The 25,252-nt window shown below is 35.5% G+C and overlaps 2 protein-coding genes across 2 annotated transcripts; one reads left to right on the top strand and one right to left on the bottom strand.

Annotated features, from left to right (window-relative positions):
• Positions 1-6,821: 6,821 nt before the first annotated feature.
• Positions 6,822-13,002, bottom strand: LOC132627856 (glutamate receptor 2.9-like). Its single transcript, XM_060343453.1, has 5 exons — positions 12,630-13,002; positions 10,059-11,368; positions 9,031-9,346; positions 7,947-8,341; positions 6,822-7,432 (listed from the first exon to the last, which is right to left on the bottom strand). The coding sequence occupies exons 1-5, from the start codon at positions 12,925-12,927 to the stop codon at positions 7,013-7,015; spliced, it is 2,739 nt and encodes a 912-aa protein (XP_060199436.1). The 5' UTR covers positions 12,928-13,002; the 3' UTR covers positions 6,822-7,012.
• A 6,206-nt stretch (positions 13,003-19,208) lies between these two features.
• LOC132627855 (protein DCL, chloroplastic) lies at positions 19,209-23,845 on the top strand. Its single transcript, XM_060343451.1, has 3 exons — positions 19,209-19,768; positions 21,064-21,178; positions 23,221-23,845. Exons 1-3 carry the CDS (start codon positions 19,434-19,436, stop codon positions 23,395-23,397), a joined length of 627 nt encoding a protein of 208 aa, XP_060199434.1. The 5' UTR covers positions 19,209-19,433; the 3' UTR covers positions 23,398-23,845.
• The last annotated feature ends 1,407 nt before the right edge of the window (positions 23,846-25,252 follow it).

The following is a 25,252-nucleotide window of genomic DNA, read 5'->3' as shown; positions in this document are numbered from 1 at the left end:
CTGGGTTCATAACCCGCCCAATTTAACCCCTTTTTTTAAAAGAATCTATTTCCTAGGAAAACATTTTTCGTGAAAAAATAGTTTTGAGGAAACCATTTTCCCCATAAAATATTTTCGAGATTTTTTTTTATAAAGTTAATCTTAAACAATAAACCTAAATTAAAGTAAATCTTAAAAATTGGCTAGAATTGGGCTACATTCGAAATTACTTTAAGATGAGTTATGTTGTGTTGGGCTAAAATCAGCCAAACACAAAACTATCTTAGCCCAACCCATAAAATATTGAGCGGACCAATAACTTTTGAGTCATATTTGATACCCCTATGTGCAAAGGTGTTGAAACGGGCTGGCATAGCCCAACCCAATCCAGCCCTAAAGGGTGAAAGAATTAAATGGGCTAGGCCGGGCTAGCCCTTTTTACTGAAGGGCCTCTAAAATGGCAGCTCAACCCAGCCCTAAGCGGGCCGTGGGGCATGACAGGTCAGCTCTTTAAGTTTTTTTTTTCCTTCAGAAATAGTATTTTTTAGTGATTTTTTGGTATAATTTGAACATGAAATTTTTTGCAATCTGAAATAGAATCCTCTACAATCCCAATTTTTTCATGAACTCATATTACAGAAACAAAATAAATTTAATATAATAAATACGAAGTATTAGTATATTGATTCATTGATTCAAGTCACGTCCAAAATGTTACACCCCGTACTTTCGTTAAGTTTGTTCATGAGTTGGTTGCTATAGATTCGGAAAGCGGAGTTATTTTCGAGGATATGTGAGATTAAACGTGTTCATCTTGAGTATACGAGGGCTTAAGTTCATGTTTGGAAAGTGTTGGAAGGATTAGAGGATGAACGAATCGACGAGAATAAGTTTCGTCGCAAGTTGATTTTGGCAAGCAAAATACGGACAGTATATGGGAAATACGGTCTGTACTTCCTTAGACGGAGTAGATGATTTTCATGTTGAGAATTACGGCCAAGAAATACGGACCATATTTAAAAATACGGTTCATACTTTTGGCTATATTTTTATGTCGGCTGCAATTTATAATTTTTATATATTTTGTGTATTCCTCATTTATTTCATTTTCTCCACTTCCCCTGATCTCTAACTCTCTAGAAAGTTATCTCCAACATATCTATCAAACCCCTAAGTAAAAATCAAGGATCAAAAGAGGAGATCAAGTATTAAAGGTTTCTAGAGTATGGTTGAAGCTTGTTTTTCTCTCTTGTAGAAGCGTTGGAGGGTGCTTCAAGGTGAAGTGATCTTAGAGTTTAAGTGTTCTTGAGTTCTTGAGGTAAGATTCCATGTCTATGAGTTTATATGATGATTATGCTAGGTTTGGAGGTGTTACACCTCGGAAAATTTTCCGTTGGTACGCGAGTGAATGAACTAGTGATGAGTATGAATGTATGATGTCCATGAGCAAGAAATGACGTTTGATGACCTTAGGCGAGGTTTCAAAAGAACCCGACGTAAGACGAGAAAGTTGGCTAAGATAAGGCAAGGTGGGGTGAGCAATGCATGTGCATGGATGTGGGTGATTAGAATGAGAAGTCTAAGAAATGTGAAAAGTTGCAGGTTTGCATCTGCCCAGTGGTCGTAAAGTGCAAATGCGGACCGTAAATTGGTATACGGTCCGTAAACTGCCATGCAAAACTTTGACTTTCTGCCAGTCGAGAAATGGTAAAATACGACCTGGTTTACGGGCCGTAAAGTGATTTACGGCCCGTAAACCATGGTCGTAAATCACCATGCAAGCAGTCCAAATTTCTGGTTTTTGAAAAAGTTAAAGACGACCGCGATGGACGGTCCGTAAGGTGGAATACGGGTCGTAAACTCACTGTTCACTTCAACACAGATTTTACAAGTCATTAAATAAAGGGACCAAGACTTGTTTTATTTCATTTCAACATTTCACACTTCTCTCTAAAACCTCTCTCTACTTTTATTATACAAGTTTTCAAGGATATTTTAGGATCAACAACATAAAAACAAGGGAATCAAGAGTAAGGAAACCATCAAAGATCATCCAAAGTCAAGAAATCCAAATGGAGATAAACTAGGGTTTTGCTCAAAGTGGATTATTATCAACTAAGGCTTGTTCCTACAACATCTAAGGTAAGATTCATGATATTTATATGATGTTTAAGATATTGGAGAGTTGATATGCATGGATTGTAGTAAAATATGGTCAAGTAGGTTATGAATGATGAATAGTGACATTTTGAGAAATAGTTTGAATTGAATTATGAATATTGTTGTGTTGAGATATGAATGTGTTATAAATGGTGTTAAGATCATGAACTAGACACTTTAGACGAATGGACGAAGTGGGTGTTGTGACCATGAATATGAGTGAATTAGAAGCAAGTTGAGAAATCTAGATAATGTGGATAATGTGAATGACTAATGGCCATTGTTATGATATTAATGAAGGTAGAAACGCTAACATTGGAAGGAGCGTGCAAGTGTAGAATAGTCCGACGGAAAGGTATGTAAGACTAACCCTTCTTTCATAAGGCATGGTTCTTTGGCCAAATTCCTAAATTCCCTCTACGAGTATGTTATCTCCAAATGATTGATATTCCGAGCTCATAAGCTCACGATCCTTGATATGCACTACGATTGTACTACGCACCTCATATGATGAGTAAGCCTATGATATAGACGTAGTGATAATGATGATGATAGTAACGATGATGATAATAATAATGATGTTAAAGGTGCCTATGGGCTATTATACTTATGTGTACCTATGAAGGGCTATAATGAAACCCCGAGCTTATAACGCCGGGTAGAATATATGTATATGAATATGTACAGAGTATGTATACGATCACGAAACGCGCGCACACCTCTGCAGATGGTACGGATAACCCTGAAGCCTTAGTAGGGCCAGGTATGAGCAACCTTGAGCCTTGGTTGGCCAAGTATGTATGAAACACCGATCCTATGTGGTCGGGTATGCTATGTAAACACTATGTATATAATATGAATATGAATGTGAATGTGATAAGACTATGTATATGAATACGAATAAGGACATGTATATGAATACGAGCACAAGTATGGTACGAGTACTATTATGGAATACGGATGATGACATATGTGTACAAATACGTATGAGAAATGGAAAGTCCCTATGAAAGGCAAGTAAGCGCTATGATGACGATATTATTGTCTCCCCTCCTATGCTATTTCATATGTTGTTCATTATGCTTATATATTGATGTTGATCATGCTTTACATATTCAGTACATTCTTCGTACTGACGTCCTTTTGTTTGTGGACGCTGCGTCATGCCCGCAGATGCACAGGGAGACAGACTTGATCCACAGCTGCTTATCCAGAGATTATATAGCAGAGCTCCATTTCCTTCGGAGCCATAGCTTTTGGGTACTTATTCTTTTGTGTATATAATTATGGGCATAGCGGGGTCCTGTCCCGCTCATGTGTTATGTCATACTCTCTTAGAGGCTCGTAGTCACGTGTATATATGTTTAGATATGTCTGGCCTTGTCGGCCTATGTTTGTATATCATTTTGTCGGCCACGTTGGCCCATGTACATTGACGTGGCATAAATGCCAATTATAATATAATGGTAATGTCGTCCAATGGGACTAGTTTGACGAATGAATGGAAATGTATGTCTAATTGCGTGGCTCATAAGTATAAGCATAAGTGTAAGTTAAAGGGGTGCCCGGGTGGGCTAGCACCGGGTGCTCGTCGCGGCCCCCTAGTCGGGTCGTGATAGGAGGGAAGGTTCAAACATAAATTTGAGTTTGTGTTGAGATATAATCTAACTTGAGTCATATTGTAAATATGTTTTTAAGCTAAAACCTTGTTATAAGGATAGTAGTTAGTGTTGAGATTGTATTGAGGATGTTATACTTGGTATAATTGGAAGAAGAAAGTGTATAGTATTGTACACAAAGAGTATATTGGGTTGTTTTTATGTAAATCTTAGGGTGAGTAGTCATGTAGAATTAAAGAGACATATGAGGTTGTTGTTGTTGTGTTGTTGGCTGCTAGGTGTACTGTAGTGACTAAGGAGATTGGAATACTAGCCCGACAGTCTCATTGTGGGTTTTTTTGTTGACGACTTGAGGTATGTTAAAGCTAACTTTCCTTCTTTTGGCACGATCCTTGTGAACGAAACGTAAACATAACACTACTCCATAAATGAATATATTGTTAGTAGCTAGGGATGTTTCATGTTGATTCATGTTTTAGTAATGTTGTTCAGTGAGTCCTTCTTCAGATTCAGTATGAATCATAAAGTCACTTGTTAATGAAAATGCTATCTCATAACGATGTTCGGAGGTTTAACGACCTTACGTCACTCCAACATATTCAGGATGTACTCTTATCATATCCATGCATTGCATATATATGTGTGTGTGTGTGTGGACCTATGACCCTTCAGGCGTTATATACGCGTATATTATGTATTATATATATGGGGTATGGGGTATGGGGAAGGTGACGGCGTTATATACGCACTACCACCTGATCAGCAGGTCACGTCCACGGAGGCCGATATGATACGTGGGATGCCCACAGAGGCTCAACAGGCATTATATACGCATATATATGTATGACCACACAGGCGTTATATATGCATACATGCATACACACAATATTTATGCATATCATTGGCCCTCAGAGGCAATTCAGACATACATGTTGCATTCATTTCATCCTATGTACTTTTATGTTTCTTTCATATTACTTTCATGCCTTACATACTCAGTACTTTGTCCATACTCACGTCCCTTTTCTGGGGGTGCTGCGTTTCATGCCCGCAGGTTCAGGTAGACAGGTTGACGATCCGCCCCTGTAGGTTGTTGTTCAGCTGATATAGGAGCACTCCTCTTGTTCCAGAGTTACTATTGTGTTTTTGGTCCTTTATACTTTTGTGTACATACGGGTATGGTGGGGCCCTGTCCCAACCTTATTATGTCATATACTCCAGTAGAGGCTTGTAAACAGTTATGGTATAGTTAGCCGTTGTATGGCCCCCTCGGCCTATATTTTTGCTGCATAGTATTTCATGATGGCCTTGTCGGCTTGCACAGTTTTGTCCAGCATAGTTATATAGTATGTCTTTTTGAGCTTATCCATTTTTCAGCAAATTTCTCTTATGATCTAGCAGATTTCCATCTGATGACCTCGAGGGCCACTCTTGTTTGTGATTATGATATGAAAGTATGTTTAGCAGTGCTCGGCAAGTAGGGCCCAGGTGCCCGTCATGGCCTTCCGATTTGGATCATGACACAAAAGAAATTAAACATACTATAATTTCAAAGACTAAAAAGTATGACTCCGATTTTTTATTTACTACTTATAAGTAGTAAGTACATTATTTTTTTTCATTACTTTTTATCTTTTTATTTAATTTATTTATAATTTTTTAAAGTAATTTATTATTCTTTTATGGCCTTAAGGGCTGGCCTCAGCCCAACCCTTGAGGCTGGGCTGTTGCCTTACTTCTAAATGGGGTAGAGAAATGTTAGCCCAACCCTACTTAAATAAAGGGTTGGGTTGGGCTGACTAAACCTATTTTGACGGCTCTATGACTGGATATTGGTAGTGTTTTGGATTTTCGAAAATTCAAAATTTAAATTTTTTATACCTTATATTTAGCCCTATCCATTTTATATGTGGCCAATACTAATTAGTCCAAAGGTCCAATAGATTAGTACCCTACGTCACTACCAATTATAATATTAAGTCTAATATAAAATCTACCAAATTGAATATAACATAGCTTTTAAAGCTAGGGTTTACTTCACTGCCTTAAGAATCAGGCAGCTTCCAATGAAACAGAGAGAATAATGTAGAATTGAACTATGTGAGGTTACCTTTTGGTTTAGTGCTAACAACTCTCTGTTGAATCCACACATTTGGTTTCACATTATGCTAAGATTTTTAACTTTGTAATTGAAGCACATGAATTTCGTTCCTAATAATTCTACCTTAAAGGCACAAAAGACAAAACCGAAATATCCAAATCGATAAATTCGAAACCGAACTTAAAAAATCCAATCTGATCCGAGTTTATTTGGATTGAATTTGAATTGTAATTTCTTCAATCCGACAACTGAAAATCCAAACCAAAATTTTCATATCCAATCTGATGGCCCGGACGGCCTCCCTAATGACATCCTTACATTTCTATATGTCCAATATATGTATATTTTTTTTAAATTGTTCCAAATTCCAATATTTAAAAAGAATGGACTTTCAATAACCAGCCTGCGTTCGATCTACAGAACTACTACCTTTTACGTATTGGAGTATGTCATGGGACGCCAAGTTAAAGTGTGTAAGAAGAGCGTGGCAATTGCAGGAAGAATGTATGAATGTCCTTTTGAGACATTTGATAAAAAACTGAAACAAAAAAAAAATATGTAATAGGTTCAAAATTTTAAATAAACAGTGGATTTGATGGTTATGGGCGCCAACTACATTAAAGAATGTGATTGCATTAAACCATAGGGTCATTCTGCTACTCGACAACCTAACAAGCACATTTCTCTCCACTCCCAAGCTGCTAGCATTGCACAGATTTAACAATAAATTACCTTTTACAAAATATCGTGTACAGTCAGACTTTCTCTATAACAATTAATGTTTCTTGGGAACCGACTTTCATATATTATGTTATATTATATGTTTTTTATAATAATATCTCGCAATAACAGCCAAAAAACACTCAGACAGATGACGTTGTTATAAAGAGGTTTGATTGTATCTTGTTTTTTTGTTGCATTAGTGTCATAGTCCCATATATACCAATTTACATAGACGCACAATAATGAAATAGAAAAGTAGAGCCTCTATAAGGTATCACCAAATCAACTTGCACAGAGAATTTACTCCGTTCTCTGGCTCATTTACAACTGCTGATCTTGAAAAAGGAACAAAATCATATATTTACAATCTTAGACAAGAGACAACTAGCAGTTGTCAATTGCTGTTCTTGATTTGCCAGCTTTTGGCCCATCAGAATACCCCTGTAATTTCGCCATTCTGTTGATTACTTGGTCTTTGCTCCATCACAATGTTGCTATCTTTAGAGGACCTTAGTCCTAATATTGTATAACACTGAGTCAGAACAAGAGAAGCCCATCTAAGAACTATATTTGCATTATTTGCAATTACAGAACTTAAATATAGCCAGTGTTTTCTGACTAAACGAGCAATTGAGATCAGAAGTACAATTCCACATATAACACCTGAAATCAGTAATGGGCCTGAGAACAACTCTGGTCCTAATCCAGGATCCTGTTCCCTAGCTGATGAAGAAGAGCAATTTGAAGAAATAAGCATTTGTTCTTCTAGTTGATTTATCTCTCCACTCTGTGAGACTTTAAGAATAGCTTCTGAGATATCAACTGCTAAGGGAGAACCCTTTGGAAAGACCTGATAGATTAAAATATCAATAAGTCATATAGAAACTAGTTTAAGACTGTAATAGACTAACAAAGGTTAATTTCGCGTATTATCACCGAACTTTATCCATTATAACAAAGCAACTAAATTTGTTTCATCATATCAAAGTAACTAAAACAGTAAAGTCAGTGAATTTTACCTACTATAACAGTAAAAACACTAAATTATCTGTACCACATTAAAATAATTGAACTTTTCTCACTATAACAGTATAATCAGTAACCTTTAACCACTACAGTGACAAAACCTACCCATCAAGGGACTTTATTGTTGTAGTAGTAAAGTTTAGTGACATTTTGGTTCCTCTAATGTGATAAAAAATAGTTTAGTGACTTTACTGTTATAGTGGGTAAAGGTCTGACTTTGATGTAATGAGAACTGTGACTTTACTGTTATAGTGGGAAAAGTTCAGTCGCGAAATTAATCAACTAAACATGGAGATAAGCATATTGAAAAGCTAAAAAAGGTGAAATCTTGATCTTACAAAACCAAATCCACCAAGTTTAAAGACAGGTCCAGATTTGGTGTAACCTCTGCAGTACTTTGCAAGGAAAACTTTGGCATGTGGAGCTACAAAGAAAGCAGCAGAAATTTCTGCCTTCTCAAAAGCTTTGGGGTAGTCACTGATTGAGCTGATTTGCTTGATGTTCTCTGGCTTGAATTGCAAATTCACAAGATATCTGACTATAAATGAATTGTTATTGCAACCAACTGCAGCATTGGTCCTTATAAGATAATCAACGTTTAATACAGAAGGTTCCAGCCTAGGAACTGTCATAATAGAGGAAAGAACTGCAGTAAAGCAAGCTGTAACAACTACAACTACACATAACCATGTTGTCAGCACAAGTCGAGAAAGATTGCTTTTGATCGACTCTCCTGTAATAATTCCCAAAATTGAAGTTATAAGCGCTAGAAATAGGCCAAAATGTTAACAATAGTTCTGTGTAACTTAATTCTAACTGGAAAAATCCAAATTTTCCTTCTACTACATGATCTTAATGTTACCTCCCATTATACTTTGGATCATGTATATCTTTATGGTTAGTAAATCGTTTTGGATTTGTCCTTGACTTTAAGGGAGCTCCATGTGGATAAGGAAGGCTTCGTGTCAAAATATTTCAGGAAAAAGTTTCGACTTTACCTACATCTGTTGACTACAGTCTAACATTACCATCTGTTATACTTCAGGTTGGAGTTCTGTTAAGGTTAAGGACAAATTCTAGGCGATTTTCTAACTATAAAAGTATAAATGATCCCAAAATATAATAAAGAGTAAGCTTAAGATATTTCATATAATAAAGGAGTATTTTTTACCCTTTTCTCTATTCTATACTTCCTCCGTTCCACTTTGTCTGACATAATTTGTCTCGACATGAAGTTTAAGAAAGAAATGTAGACTTTTAAGACTTCTGATCTTAAACATGTCATAATATTTGTGAGGCTATAAAAGCTTCTCATCAAGGAAACATTGAAATATGACATTCTTTTCGGAATAGACTAATAAGGAAGTAATGTCAAACAGAGTGGAAAGGGTAGTATAATATATTTCTAAGTTTGAAACTTACTTTGTGAAAAAGAGAGAACAGTGACAGAGAACCAAAGCATGGATCCAATAAGCTGAGGGAATGAACCACTGAAATCTGAGTTGTCATTTACGTATTCATTTAACCAGATGACAACTCCTGTGGACATGCTCATCACTGCCAGCAGAATCCACAACTTCAACTTGAAGGCCTTTATAACAATAAAATGGGTCTTTTTGAGTATTGGTCTTTCCGTCACTACCATGACTAGTCCAGAGTCAATGTAGGGCTGTGAAAATTCTGCATGCTCATAGCGATCAGGCATTATTTCTGTATCACCTACGGCTGCATCCAGACTCTATTCATAAACTGGTAAGTATTTGCAGATGTTAAACACAAAATCACTAGCAAGAAGGAACTCTAAGTAAGAAATATTAGGTGCTTTCTCTCCATCTGTCCAAGCCTCGGTAGACCGAGTTATCCAGTAATTGTGCTGATGGGATGTAGTACATGAAACTAGTTGAAGTGCATGCAAGATCGCCCGGACACCACAATTATTAAAAAAAAATCGCTAGCAACAATGATCTCTAAGCAACAAACTCTACTGATTGATGATGCTAATTTTTTTTAAAGAAAATGGGTTAAAATACCCCTCTGCTATAGTAAATATATTAATTTTACCCGTTGTACTTTGAGGCATTCATACTCTTGCCGTTTAGCTAATAATCTTGTACTTAACCTTGACCTTAACGAAGCTCCAACCGAGGTAACACGGAGGGTAATTTAAAATCATAGTCAAAAGTAAATGGTAAATTTTGTACTCTTTCCCCAAGTATATATCTTGAGACCATGATTCCACCCAATTCACCCTGGAGCTCCTTCAAATTTTGTACAAGACAATTTGCTAATAACAATGGTATGAATGATACCAAATATAACGACGGGTAAAATTAAGATATTTCTTTTAGTATGGGGTAAATTTGGATTAAAGATTGGACCAGAATTCACTCAGAAATGCTAAGCACCAAAAGTAGATGCAACGGTTAAGTTAGAGTCATACATGTACATACCTTGTTTGAAACTCCTACCACCATTTCATCATAAGTGCCATAGAAGGGAACAAGCACATAGGGCAGATAATAAGGAAGTTGCCTCACAGCAGCTTCAAAAACATGAACTGAAAATCCACCAATCAGAGTCTCATTCCTTTCTTGGTTAAAATTAACTGTCACAAACTGATTAAATGCACCCCTTGCAGGTACTCCAATCTTGAGTGGTTTTTCTAGTCCTCCTATAGTCCACCCCTTTGGAACAGTTTGCTTACCACCTGGCCACAAAATTGACTCTAAAGCCCCTCCTAAACCATTGCCAATTCTCAATTTCACCCCATTATATTCAACAAAGTCCTCAGAAAAACCAACCTTTGGTGACCAAAATGACACTTCTCTATAGCTTTTGCCAATGACATTAATGATCCTAAAGGTTGGCTTTTGAAATAACATGCCATTCTTGAAGCTAACTTTACCACTTAAACCTTCAAAATCACTCAACAGTATGCTTTTCACTAGTTCACTTGAACTGTTTTTTGTTTTTGATAACTTTTGCATTGCCTTAGCAGTTGCCAAAGTTGCATCATAAGCCTTAAGAGCATATGAACTAGGACTTGGATATCCTTCTTCTTCAGGATATTCTGATCTGTACTTTCTCCTGAACTTAACACTGAAATCTCTAAAAGACTCCGTTTTTTCATTAACATTTGCTTTAAATCCAATTACACCTTGCATATTTAGTAAAACAGAAGTTTCAACAGAGTCAAGAAGACTTGCCATATTATCTGAAATAATCCATACATAATCTTTCCCCATCATTCCCATTTCTGTTGCCATCTCAAAAAGAACCAAACCAAACTCTAAAGAACACTGTGCCACCACAAAAACTTTTACATTCTTGGTTCTTAACTTCTCCAGCTTTTCTTGAAAGAATAATCTTGAATTTGAAACAGAGAAGAGAGGAGGAAAAGCCAAATGATATTCAACAGTAGAGTCAACAAATTTAAGTGAGTCTGAAAGGTGAGTGATTAGTCCATAATCCATATTGGAGAAGCTGTTACTAATTTCATATAAAGCTATCACTTTTCTCCATTTGAAATGGCCAATTAAGGCAGCAAAACATTGCATTTGGGACTTAACATTGTTACTCATTTGGATAAGTGAAGATGGTTCCGTCAGTAATAGTGTCGAATATGTCGCGGCTAGACTTAGAGAAATAATGGGGATGCCTTTATTGGCTTCATCATCAAAGTCAGAAAATAGAGCAGCTTCTTGGTGTGTCAATGGTCCAAGTATGGCATGCACTTGCTTCTTGTTGACAAGATAAGTTGCTGCAAAATTTTAAGGTCAGTTCACGTTGCCTATTGAAGACATAATTAAATAAATAAAAGCGTTCTCCCCAAGAGCTTAAACTTTTATGAGAAATGGTCACACACTTATGATATCCGAACAGGCAAGGTCTTGTGTTTAAGTCTCACCGGCTCCCAATATTGGAAAGAATTTCTCGCGTGAGGAGGCAATTCTGAATTCTGAAAACACAATTAAATAAATAATAACGTGTTCTCTAGCAGCTTAAACTTTTTGATGTTATGGTCACACATTTTAACGTCGAATTTGTTGTACCTCTGTTCACAAGCAAGTTCAGAATTTAGAGTTATTGAATTTAGAATAATTGCAATTGTGAGAGTGATATATGTTTGTGTATATTAATCTCTTTGGCAAATTTACGTGGTATGGCACAAAAGCTAAAGCTGTGAGTTCAGCTATATCCAAAGGCCAATTATTTGACCGAGAAGATCTAGGGGATAAACAACACTATATCATAGAAGTAGTTAAAGGGTCTAATAATCAGTGCTGATGGTAGGTAGTCCAAACACATTAATTTTATTTTCTTTGATGTGAAAGGATGGCTAATTAGTAATTAGTATAAACAAGTACTATGACTTCTGAGTATTTAGAGTTTCTTTATTCACTTTATCTTCTCTTCGTAAAAATTTGTCGTTGGTCTTTCGAGTTATTAGGGAAAAAAAAATCACGAATGAATTGTTTAATTACATAGGTGTATAATTTTACATGAAATTATAATAAAAAAATGCTCGCGTATAAGCTTTTCATATTATTTATAATTATATGTAAAATTATGATAACAAAATACTCATTTATAAACTTTTCATATATTATGCAAATGTTATTTATACGTAAATTTTGATAACAAAATACTTGTTTAATAATGCAAATTTTATACAAAGATTATTTTCATATATAAGTGAAAGTGTGAAACCAAAAGGATTCCGTATGAGCTTGCGAGGACTTGAGGGTGTTCTCATTGCTTCCTCATTGCCTATACATCAAAATAGGTAGGAGCAGAGGCAAGATTCAGAATTTGAAATTTATGAGTTATGAATTCTAGCCATTTGAAGTTATTGAGTTCTAAATTTATAATTTGTTGAGACAGATGTAAGGTTTGAGTCAAAGCTAATATGTTCTGCCAAACTCATAGAACGTTAGCTCCTGATTAAGAGAGAGAGAAAATAAAGAGATGATGATATATACATATATATATATAGAGAGAGAGAGAGAGTAAGGCTTTACCGAGCGAAGCTGCAGGACCTGAGCTCTCATGAAAATAAGCAAAGTTGAAAATTAACTGTGAACATTTGGAATTTTGGCCATTAAAGTCATCAACAGCCATTTCCATAGCTATCTTTTGCTCTTTACCCACTCTTGCTGTTGGATCAACGATTGCTCCTATTCTCCAGATAAGTATGTTACAATCATCATGTATTGAACCATTGACACCATTCATGTTATTACCCAATGATGCTATTTGATGAACCACTAAGAAATAGACCAGCAAAGAGAAGACAGTAGTAGTACTAGCAGTCCTCATTTTGCAATGGTTAGACTTCTAGTAATTGGCAGTTGTAGTGTCATATATGAAGGGACTAAGTGAAGGACCAAGACCTTTTTTTCTTCTTTTAAATTACACCTCTAGGCTATTCTATCAGCTATATCATATGTCCTCTGAACATAGGTATTGGCAGTGGCGGAGCCAGGATTTCTGCCGAGGGGTTCAAAATATAAAAAAGTAAGCATACGAAGAAGCCTAAGGGGGGTCAACATCTACTATATATACATAAAAAATAATTTTAACCTTATAAAAACAGTGTTTTTTTCCACCGAGGGGGTTCGAATGAACACCCTCGGCATAGTGTGGCTCCGCCACTGGGTATCGGATAACTCTATCGCTAATTAAGGTTTACACAAATGAGAAGAATCACTTAACGTTCTTTATTTTTGTCTCTGTTGAAATTTGAAATTTGATTTTCTATAAATTTCACATATTTCATTGGTCCCTAGCCCAATTGCACAAGGACGAAGACTTTTAAGGGAAATTAGAATTGACTTTTTTGACTTGTTCAAAGTTCAAACCACTGATTAAAGAAAAATTGGACACAGTACGGTCGGTAGCAATATTGCAAGTTGAACTCAACAAATCCATAGTTAATTAATGTGTTAGTATAATTGACATCTAACTTTTAGAAAGATCTCCTGGCTTTCGGGCGCTGCTATGGGATCTTTAACTCCCCTTCAATGGTACCCCCTCTTCCTTACACTTCAGTACCGGCGAATCATTTTAAATAATTTATCGATTTGTGCATGTTATATGCTACTTCTCTATCGTTCTAATTATCAGAAATATTTGTCGACTCTCAAATTATCATCATATGTGAGCTCTTGAATATTAAAATCATGATCCTCATCATTGGTTTAATTTATTGAGTGTTTCAATATTTTTGAGTCATCTTTTTATTGATTGGTACTTATAGTATTATCATCTAGAAGAAGAAAACTTCTAGTCAAGATTAAAATTCAATCTCAGTACCCATATTCTGGGAAGGGTCCATGAATCTACGCGTAAATAGCAGTACGACCTCTACTCAATAACTCATCCTATGACCCAAATGGCTTCAAAACTCATTTACTAAATTATTACTAGTATTATTTTTTGGCCTCACTGGGACTGGAAATAAAGTATAATATTTGGCAATTACTTAGTATCAACATTCAAGTACTTTATTTTGATAACTTAGGTCTCTAACGTCTAAGGTATAGCGAGAATGACAAGAGTTTGAAAAAAGATTACAATAGTCGTAGTGCTATCATCTTAAGCTTGTACTAACAAATTACAGTGAATCCATTTTCGTGCTTATGATTTTGTGGCCAAAAGCCTTTTACAATTTCTTCTTACTCGTTTTTCTTTTTAATGAGAAGCAGTACTCTGTTTGATGTTTCAACTTACACAATTTACATAATATCCTAATCCGAAGCATTTCTCTTAGAATTTTCCCAAAGAATAAATAGGACAGGGAAGAAAATTATTTTGCAAATTAATTCAAACTCCCCAAATATATGAGTATCCTGATAAATATCTAGCTTGTTTAAAATTTTCAAACTTGAGCGGGTAGCCGATCGATATATTTATTTGTAGGTTAGTTTGGGTTTAATATGCATTAACACATTCGTTTAATTTGGTCAACTTGAGCTATATTACGAGTCCAGATCAACTAATAAGCGACTTTTGTCAAAACAAAGAAAAGAAAAGTACAGTTACTTTGAAAACAAGGTCTAATTTTACCTTATTGTATCTTTTTCCAAGAAATTTTACCTTATATTATGATAAATATTCTTTAATTCAACTGTATAACCTAAAATTTAGAAGAAAAAGAAAAGTGAACAAATTGAAAGTAGCTTGGAGTAGACGAGTCAAATTATGAGCCACTCATAAGTCATAAACTCATTTTGGCATGTCCCATTTTAGTCCAAACAAAATTTAGATAGGTTTCAATCATGCCTTGTCTTAATTTGATTAATAATAACCAGTCATTTGAATGTAATATAACAAGACCCACTTTTGAAGGCACGAAGCATTTTAAATTAGAATAATAAACAGATAACGTTAAACTTAATTCCTTTGAGTTCACAACACTTTGTAAAGAATTTCGAATGGCAAAGATGTTATGATGACAAAATGTTTCATTCAAAATCAGGTTATTAGATGGCAAATATCGAATGAGAATGAAATTAAATATAACACAGATGCTAGCTTTAATATTCGAATGAGTGGGTATGCTGATAGGCAATGCTAGACGAGATTTCATTGGAGGGCAAGCAAGGGTTTTAAATAAAGTACTTAACCCATTAGTTACAGAGATTGTGAGCGTTCAGGAAGCTCTTAGGGGTCGTTTGGTACACGGTATAAGCTGGGATATCCGAACACTAATTTTAGTATTAGTTTTGTTACCATGTTTGGTAGAAGGTATAAATTTATACCTTCTACCAAACAGAGTATAAAATGAACCACAATCTTAAGGATGGAATATCCCACCTTATCCCATTAACCTTGGGATTATTTTATCCCATCTCCCAGATGGGATAAATTAGTTCCGGAATTATAATCCCAGGATCATTTATTTTGCGTACCAAACGACCCCTTAGTTATGTTGGTTGAAGAATGGCTTTGTTAATAGTCCTATGGTGATTGAGACAGATAATCAACTAGTTTATCAAGCACTCAAAGGAAACATTTCAAATAATTCTTATTTTGAGTCTCTTGTTTATGATTGTAAGACACTAATGAAGAATTTCAATTAGTCTAGTTAGAAAATCAGTGAATCAAACTGCTTAAGTTTTAGCTAGGATGGCTGTTTCTATGTCTGGTTCGATGAAATGGGGGTGTGTCCCACTATCTTTTTATTTCTAATGTACTCGCATTTGATTTGATTGTAATTAAGAAGACAATTTTTTTTTTCAAAAAAAAAAGTAAATATAATAAGACCCACCCGAATCCAGGACACCTACTGTGTGATGTATAACACACAACTCAGTTACCAATTGAAACTTGTTAATCTGTAAGCCGGGAGCTTCATAATTTTTCTTGAGCTCTTTCTCATTTGTTGGATAATGTAGCTTGTTTTAGGTTCATGGAACATCAGAGAACTATTCTACAAAGGTTGCTTCCATATCATCCGGAATGCGAAAAGAAGATTGGCCCTGGAGTTGATTACATTACTGTATGCCATCCCTCCTCGTTGCTTCATTTACAGATCTGCCTGCATTGTTATGTCACGTCGCATCTTTCTCTGTTCACTTTTAGGATCTCTTTTTTTGGTTTACTTTCTAATGTCAGTATACTGTCCAATACTTGGCTCGTGTTGAAATTCAAGTATGCTGTTTGATATGCATTCTTCCTGAAGAGTAATATAGGTAATACCAACTATTTCAGGTTATATTGCAAACATTATATCTTGCCCTCTGGGCAGCACCTACTGTGTGATGTATAACACACAACACAATTACCAACTGAAACTTGTTAATCTGTAAGCCGGGAGCTTCATTTTTTTCTTGAGCTCTTTCTCATTTGTTGGATAATGTAGCTTGTTTTAGGTTGAATAATAAAATCATAATCCTCATCATTGGTTTAATTTATTGAGTGTGTCCGATATTTTTGAGTCATCTTTTTATGGATTGGTACATATAGTCTAGAAGAAGAAAACTTCTAGTCAAGATTAAAATTCAATCTCATGCAGTACCCATATTCTGGGAAGGGTCCATGAATCTACACGTAAATAACAGTACTACATCTCGTCAATAACTCATCCTGTGAGCCAAATGGCTTCTAAACTCATTTGCTAGATTATTATTATTTTTTGGCCTCATTGGGCTTGGAAATAAAGTACTATACAATGTTTGGCAATTACTTAGTCTCCACTTTCAAGTACTTCATTTTGATATCTCAAGTAACTAACTTCGTCTTAGCTTGTAACAGGTTACAGTGAATCCATTTTCGTGCTTATGATTTGTGGCCAAAAGCCTTTTAGGATTTCTCAAAAAACTTACTGTTTTTTCTTACTCGTTTTTTATTTTTATGAGAAGCACTACTCTGTCAGTCTGTTGGATGTTTCAACTTACACAATTTACAAAATATCCCAAACAGAAGCATTCTTTTAAAAATTCCTAAAGAATAAAAGGAACAGAAAAGAAAACTATTTTGCAAATTAATTCAGACTCTCCGAATAAATGAGTTTTTTTTTTTTAATGAGTATCCTGATAAATATCTATTAAATTCTTCAAACTTTGATGGTTAGCTGATCGATATATTTATTTGTAGGTTAGTTTGGGTTTAATATGCATTAACACATTTGTTTAATTTGGTCAACTTGGGCTATATTACGAATCCAAATCAACTAATAACCGACTTTTGCCAAAAAGGAAAAAGAAAAGTACAGTTACTTTGAAAACAAGGTCTAATTTTACCTTGTTGTATCTTTTTCCAAAAAATTTACCTTATAGTATGATAAATATTCTTTAATTCAACTGTATAACCTAAAATTTAGAAGAAAAAGAAAAGTAAACAAATTGAAAAGTAGCTTTGAGTAGACGAGTCAAATTATGAGCCACTCATAAGTCATAAACTCATTTTGGCATGTCCCATTTTAGTCCAAACAAAATTTAGATAGGTTTCAATCATGCCTTGTCTTAATTTGATTAATAATAACCAGTCATTTGGATGTAATACTAATATAACAAGACCCACTTTTGAAAGCACGAAACATTTTACATTAGAATAATAAACAGCTACGTCGAATGTAATTCCTTTGAATCCACAACACTTTGTAAAGAATTTCCAATGGCAAAGACGTTATCATGAGTGTTTCATCCACTAAAAATCAGGTTATTAAATGGCAAATATCGAATGAGAATGAATTAAATGTAACATGTATGCTAGCTATCTGGCGGGAGTAGGTATCTTGATACACACTGCTAGACGAGATTTCATTGGTGGGCAAGCAAGAGTTTTAAATAAAGTACTTAACTCATTAGTTGCAGAGATTATGAGAGTTCAGAAAGCTATCAGTTGGTTGAAGAATGGCTTTGCTAATAGTCCTATGATGATTGAGACCGATAATCACCTAGTTTATCAAGTTCTCAAAGGATAACATTTCAAATAATTCTTATTTTGAGTCTCTTGTTTATGATTGTAAGACTGAAGAATTTCAATTAGTCTAGTTAAAATATAAGTGAATCAAGCTGCTTAAGCTTTGTCAAGGCGACTGTTTTTATTTCTGATGTACTTGATTGATAACTAAGAAGACAATTTTTTTTTTTAAAACAAAGTAAATATAACAAGACCCAGCCGAATCCAGGACCATTGTTTTAAAAGGCAGTGTCAGGACTCGTCCCGAGGCAGGGCAGTGGCAAAACGCCCTGGGGCTAACGTGCGGGGCTTAGTTCCTATGAGGCTTACGCCCTAAGCGCCCAACCGTACGCCTTAAACACGCCTAACGCCCAGGGCTCGCCTAACAGTTCTTACACAAATTATATTTTAAATTCCTTAATTAAAATCATTCACCCTCATAATTGTTTAACAAAATAATGATACTTAATAGTTTTTCATCTATAGAAATAGAAGATTGGGTGTAACTCATATAACAAGTCGTAGTATTGAATATTTACTATTTGAGAACGTCGTGAGGGTGAATATCACTTATTTTAAAAAAAAAAAACACATAGCGGAATTGTACATTTTCACTTGTCATTGGTCATAAGTCCTATGTATCAGAATTATCATATAATTTTATTTTTTGTTCATGAAGAAGTTATGTTTTAATTGTAATATTGATAAATTTTATTGATTATTTACTTATAGGGAGATAAAATGAATAGTATGATAGTAATAGTGTTTTAAGAAACTGTGTTTTTTTTCGTGTTTGAAAGTTAAAATGTTAGAATTGTTTTGCATTTCATAATAACTTTTATTTCATTGTATTGTTTATACTTGTAAAATTATGTTATATATAATTATAAGTTATAAGCGGTGTATAATGGACTTTGATCATTTTTTTGTGAGGATCAAGCGCGCGCGTGCGCTCACACACACACATATACATACATACATATATATAGCATATATATATATATATTTCATTTATTTACAGTTTTCTTTTATTTTTTATATATAATTTTACCTATTTAAAAATATTTATTGTAATTATATTATTTTAAGAAATACTAAAAATTAAATACCCATGGGGCTTACGTCTCGTCGAGGCGTATATAAAACGCCCCGGCTTTTGAAACACTGTCCAGGACCCGGTATCCGAATATCCCAAATCCAAACCCGCCCAATAAAGCGGTCAGCTATTCTTGGTTTAACACTTATCTTCTTCTTCCGCCAAATGGTAAAGCAGCAGTGAGGTTTGAAGCACTGCACATTAATTTGCCACGAGACCAATTTTCCTGATGATTATCGAGTACTCTATCCCTCATCTAAAATGTTGAATAAGCGCAAGTAAAACAATAAACTCCAATTTCCAAAAGTTCACAGCAAAAAAAATGGCTTCAATTTGCACTTCAAATTTTCAGTTCCTACACAGAACGAACCCTAACCCTCACCGTATATCTCATCAGCTATTAGTGTCCCCTTCTTCTCTATCCTTTTCCCGGCTGTGCCATTGCGCGGCTTTGAAGACCGGTTCAGAGAGCGGTGGGATTCACAGCGATAACGCCGAGTTGTTGCGTAAGCCAGTGACGTCATCAGTTGGTGAGGAGGAGGATGATGATGAGGTGGCGAAGAAGAGTGGAGAGGGTTGGGTTGATTGGGAAGATCAGATATTAGAGGATACTGTCCCCCTTGTTGGCTTTGTTAGAATGATTCTTCATTCTGGAAAGTATGTTCCCTCTACTTTATTCATTTCTATTACTACTTGTTGTTGTTTCTTTAGCCTAGTTTGTTATCTTGATGTTGTTTATGCTTGTTGCTACTGCTTACTGCTGTAGGGGTAAGGTCCGTCTGCGTTCACTCTATCCACTTGTGGGATCATACTGGGTTGTTGTTGTTGTTGTAAAGTATATGCTTTGTATCTCTGCATTTATCGCGAAAATTGGATATATGTGAATTTTCAATGTATATTAGATTGACACTTTCTTTTGCCGCTTCATGCCCCACCCCCACCCCCACCCCCCCCTTTTTTTTTCCCCCTCTTCTTTGACTGCTCAATCTTTGTTCATAGGTGCCTCCTCCCTGCCTGACGTAGTTGTTGTTTATTCAATAGCAAAGGGAAATGAAAGGATAATAGAAAAAGTTTGTCTTGAATTTTTGATGCTCATAACTAGTACCATAAAGGTAGGGGTTAGGTCTGCATACATCCCCAAAACCTACCTGTGGGATTATACTGGGTATATTGTTGTTGTTAAAACCATATGCTCCGAGGAAATGGAGCATTAGACCCCTCGTAGACTAAAGTTTGACAACGTTATATATCTTCTGCTTCAGCAATTCTCGAGTCCGTCGAATCTTTTCTTATAGGTTTGAAGGTAAACTTATACATGGAATGAACTATGTTCAATCAGTTTACAATATCTGCAGGTCAAGCTGTTAATTTGGTATCCACTTTGTTTGGTAACTATAGAAATTTATGTGGTTCTCCGTGGAAAGCCACTACTTTCTCATAGCAAAAGATGTGGGCAAATCGGAGCAGAATACCTTATCTAGAGACTAGGAGCTTAGGCAGTTTATTCCCTTATGAGTTATAAACTCCAATTCCTCACAGCGCGAAAGCATTTGGTAGTCCTTAACATCTGGTTGATGACTAGTGTCATGGATGAAGTGAGCATTTTAACTGCTCAATCGAGTCACCACATTGTTTGCAGAAACTAAAAAAGTCTTTGGTTATTGGGTTATGGTTAACCTTTCTAAGGTTAAGTTGGTCGTCAATCTGTTTTCATCCCATCATCCTTTTCTTTCAATGGAGTTGTTGGCAGGCTAAGATAGTTATCAACCTCTCTCTGAAAGGTATCCATAATTTTGAACCCCCAGATTCTATATGTTTACTATGCTTGCTTGATAAATGTTTATTTATTCCTACAATCCTCCCCCTCCCCCCCCTCCCCCCCTCCCCCTCCCCCCTCAAAAAAAGGAGAAAAACATTGATATCATTTCATTTGTTCAATCTACAATTTGCAGATATGCAGTTGGCGATAGGTTAAGTCCTGAACATCAGAGAACTATTCTACAAAGGTTGCTTCCATATCATCCGGAATCCGAAAAGAAGATTGGCCCTGGAGTTGATTACATTACTGTATGCCATCCCTCCTCGTTGTTTCATTTACAGATCTGTCTGCATTGTTATGTCACGTCGTATCTTTCTTTGTTCACTTTTAGGATCTTTTTTTTGGTTTACTTTCTAATGTCAGTACGGCTAAAGATCTTTGGTGTACGTATACTCTCCAATACATGGCTCATGTTGAAATTCAAGTATGCTGTATGACATGTATTCTTTCTGAAGAGTAATATAGGTAATACCAACTATTTCAGGTTATATTGTAAACATTATATCTTGCCCTCTGGGCAGCACCTACTGTGTGATGTATAACACACAACACAATTACCAACTGAAACTTGTTAATCTGTAAGCCGGGAGCTTCATTTATTTCTTGAGCTCTTTCTCGTTTGTTGGATATTGTAGCTTGTTTTAGGTTCATGGAAGGTCAACGCTGCGATTTTTTTTATCAAAAGATGATTGAGCTCTACTAAAATGCCTTTTAAGACTATTACCTTACTCTATTTTATGATTTTGAAGTTCAGTGGGACCAGGAGAGAAACACGTTGCTATAGATATCATGCAGAATATGCTGCCAAGGGTATCAGAAGGTAGCAAAAATAGCAGGAAAATTAAATCCACCGTTAGGAGTGGATATCTATCCAATTTTTGGGGTTGAAACAGAATCAAATCCAATCCATAGTCGAGTTGCCCCAACCACTTATGGGAAGGGGTGCTTGTGAAAAGCTTTGATGGTGCATAAAGGGAAGATGCCTCTGAGGGAAAATGGAACAACAGACAGTAAAACTGAGGTAAGTAAACAGAATGGGAAATTGCTGAGTCTGAATGGTGTAATAATCCAGAGAAATCCAATGTAATTGATCATGGCTATGTTGCTCGGATTCTTCAAAAATGTCGAGGGGTACATGTCCGATCCTCCAAAAATAGTGCATTTTTGAAGGATCCGACACAGGTGCGATAGCATTTCAAGAGAGTCCGAGCAACATAGGATCATGGTGAAGGGTGTTCAATGAGATAGGGAGATTGCACAACTCAGTAGAGTCCATGGAAGATAGAAACATGTGAAGCAACTACAATGTACGTGTCAAATGAGCACGATATGGGGTAATGGATATTGATGGGATTTTATTTGGACAAATGGTTCGTGAATTATTCCGCCGATGAATGACGAGATATTTAAGTCTATAATTGAAGCTGAAAACTCATGAATCAGATTTAGAGTGTAATAAACGAGGGAATTTAGGAAATTCTTGGGAATATCTTGGTGACACAATAAGAGAGGGCAAAGTCATTATAAATGCATGTTGAGGAAAATTGGGCAGAGGGAAGTGGCCAAAAGAGCAAGTCATACTTGAAAAAGACCAAGTACAATACAGCGAGGGAATTGAGACGATTGAAACATAGGTTCAGGACAATAGATCGTTTTTCAGTTATGGAAAACAAGATTTTAGCTTTAGGGCTTTACAATGTACATAAGGGATCTATTAAACAGTTGGTAGTGCGATGAAATTTTTTAAGTTGGAGTACATCTTCAAGGTTTTGCATACACAAGTGAACACTTTCTAAAAAATAAGTGAATAAAGGAATCTAAATAAGTGAATATGACTAAGCCTGTTATTTAAGTGGAGATTAGTAAAGAGGTGAACCCATTATCCCCGAGTTTCAAAGGCTGTGGTTGGTCCTAAGAGTTGGCCAAGATGGATTTCTTGGTCATAAAAAGAAAAAAGATGTGAACAACTCATTTGTTTTTTTGATATCCTGTGGTTATTCATTTACCTAGGATGCCCACCGCACTTCCTCCCAAAGGGTTTTTCTATCATCCAGTAAGTGGGAGTTTCCTATTTCTGCATATTTCAGTAACTTGTGATCTCTGTCTTAGGATAAGTAGCTAATAGACTCGTGTTACTTGAGAAAATAGTTTTGGATTGTTTTATGTGCTATATGCAGCAAGTGTTGTACTTTTAGGTTTCTACGACTTTACATATGCATGTGGGGGTGCGTGGAACGATTCTCTTTTGCAAATTTCTTAACATTGTATATCACTTGGTTTTGTTTGACAGGTAGGGTACCATCCAGATTTTGAAAACTCCAGATGCTTATTTATTGTTCGCAAGGATGGTGAATCAGTGGACTTTTCATACTGGAAATGCATAAAGGGATTAATTAGAAAAAACTATCCACTCTACGCTGACAGCTTTATTCTCAGGCATTTCCGGAGGCGGAGGCGTAATGACTGAATGTATCATTTTGTACTGGGGCTACCCTGAGTTACATGCAAAGAAAATTCTTTTACTATTGCAGAGCACATGCATTATGCTGAAGTGTCACTCAAAGATTTTTAAGGCTGAGATATAAGTTCGTGTTTATTGGAAGCTTACTGGAATCTATGTAGAATTGCCCTTCCATTCACTTTATTTAAAGATACACACTGTAGAATTCGAGTCAGAGTACTGATCAAAAGAAATTCAAGTTAGTGTAATTTTGCCTAGATGGTCAGGTCTCATACTATTGTAAAAGAAGCATTTTAGCATTTCACAAGTGTGAAGTAAAAGCTTCCTTTCCTGCCTTCAGTTTTTTGTCCTTTTCTCTTCCGTTGAATCTTTCGGTTTGGTTTTGCAGTTGGAGATACGTTCTTTTCCTTATTGAGACATTCTTGTTGTATTAAATTGTTGCAGTTAATTGGCATATTCGAGTTTAAACAGAGAGAATTTACCTATTCTAAGTAAATTGCAGTCCGAAACGCATATGGCATTTCTGGTTTAAGAGGACCCTATTTGTTTTTCCATAACTAGAGTCCTATAACGAGGAATCAAGATAAGAGAACCTGCTGCGACTTCCTGCTGAAAATGATAGTCCCGCATTAATACATTGCATGTTATGTTGTTCACTACCGTCCTCGAGATATCAAGCATTAGTAACATCCATATGGACTTGAGCTCCACAATGCAACAAGTTGGAAATCTTCTGAAATATCTGCTAGGACGTACACATGATTCTGAGGTGACTCTTTATTATAAAGACAAAAGTACTATGAGTAACCGACTCTCCGGATTGTGTCCTTGTTTGATTGGTTGCTGAGTTTTGCAACTAAGTCAAATCATTAGAAATTTTAGATCAGTTGATCATGAATTTTTTATTATTATTATGGATGCTATTGATAACTATGATTTCGTACCCCCCAAAACTGTGCCCTTGGTGCTCATCTAAGAAACTATGGTGGGAATTGGAGACGGGCATGGTACGGTAATCATATCGAAATTGAAATTTTTTATTTTGCGATTTCGGTATTAAGGTATTTGGTATGTATTTTTAAAAAGTTTGCTATTCGGTATTCATAAAGAAAATATCGAAATACTGAATACCATATCAAAGTATATAATTACATATACAATTTATATATCTTAGTATTATAATACGAACAAATATCTAAACTAGTATTACTAGAAAACTAATTGTTTAAATGTTGGAACTTTGACTACTCTGTCTTGATTTGAATGTCTTTTTTGTGTAATTGACTTACAAAGGGGATTGCTTGTACTTTCTTTTAAATATTTTTACATGTGTAAGGTGTTTAGTACATAATAATTGAGACGTTTCTTAAGTAGCGAAAGTCATAATTCTCCACGATATGAGTATATATGTAAGTAGAAGTCAGACAATTATGGTACCGATTTACTGTACCTAAAATACCGAACCATACAAAATTAATTTGGTACGGTAATGGTATAATATTTTTACAAACCGAAAATCAAAATTATTGTACCATACCGTACCATGCCCACCCTTGACTGGGAAATGGGAATAGAGTCATTTCATACCACATTCAAGAATGTGGTGGTTAATGAAGTAAATAAAAACAGATTAGTGTGTAAATCAAATAAAATACTAAGCAATTTCTTCAAACGGCTTACCTTTGTTAGAAGGAAGTAGCATTTAGCAAATATATATAAAAATGGTCGTAGTGTGCGCGTATAGTAGCATTACATTTAAGGGAATGTTACACATTTGAGGAGTAGGCTAAAAATAATTATATTCGCCAGTTAAATACATAAAAAATATACACTGTTTTGTATCAAAGATGTATGTTTTATG

Source organism: Lycium barbarum, chromosome 2, assembly GCF_019175385.1.
Source record: "Lycium barbarum isolate Lr01 chromosome 2, ASM1917538v2, whole genome shotgun sequence".
In the NCBI taxonomy this organism is placed as follows: domain Eukaryota; kingdom Viridiplantae; phylum Streptophyta; class Magnoliopsida; order Solanales; family Solanaceae; genus Lycium; species Lycium barbarum.
Note: the sequence above shows the minus strand (reverse complement) of the source record. Positions and strands in the feature narration are given on the sequence as shown.

Excerpts from the sequence above, each read along its gene's own strand:
- LOC132627856 (XM_060343453.1), bottom strand. The coding sequence starts at position 12,927 with ATGAGGACTGCTAGTACTACTACTGTCTTCTCTTTGCTGGTCTATTTC. Across the intron at positions 11,369-12,629 it reads AGGTCCTGCAGCTTCGCTCG|CAACTTATCTTGTCAACAAG; the intron begins GTAAAGCCTTAC and ends AAAATTTTGCAG. Across the intron at positions 7,433-7,946 it reads AACTTGGTGGATTTGGTTTT|GTCTTTCCAAAGGGTTCTCC; the intron begins GTAAGATCAAGA and ends TTAATCTATCAG.
- LOC132627855 (XM_060343451.1), top strand. The coding sequence starts at position 19,434 with ATGGCTTCAATTTGCACTTCAAATTTTCAGTTCCTACACAGAACGAAC. Across the intron at positions 19,769-21,063 it reads ATGATTCTTCATTCTGGAAA|ATATGCAGTTGGCGATAGGT; the intron begins GTATGTTCCCTC and ends TACAATTTGCAG. Across the intron at positions 21,179-23,220 it reads CTGGAGTTGATTACATTACT|GTAGGGTACCATCCAGATTT; the intron begins GTATGCCATCCC and ends TTTGTTTGACAG.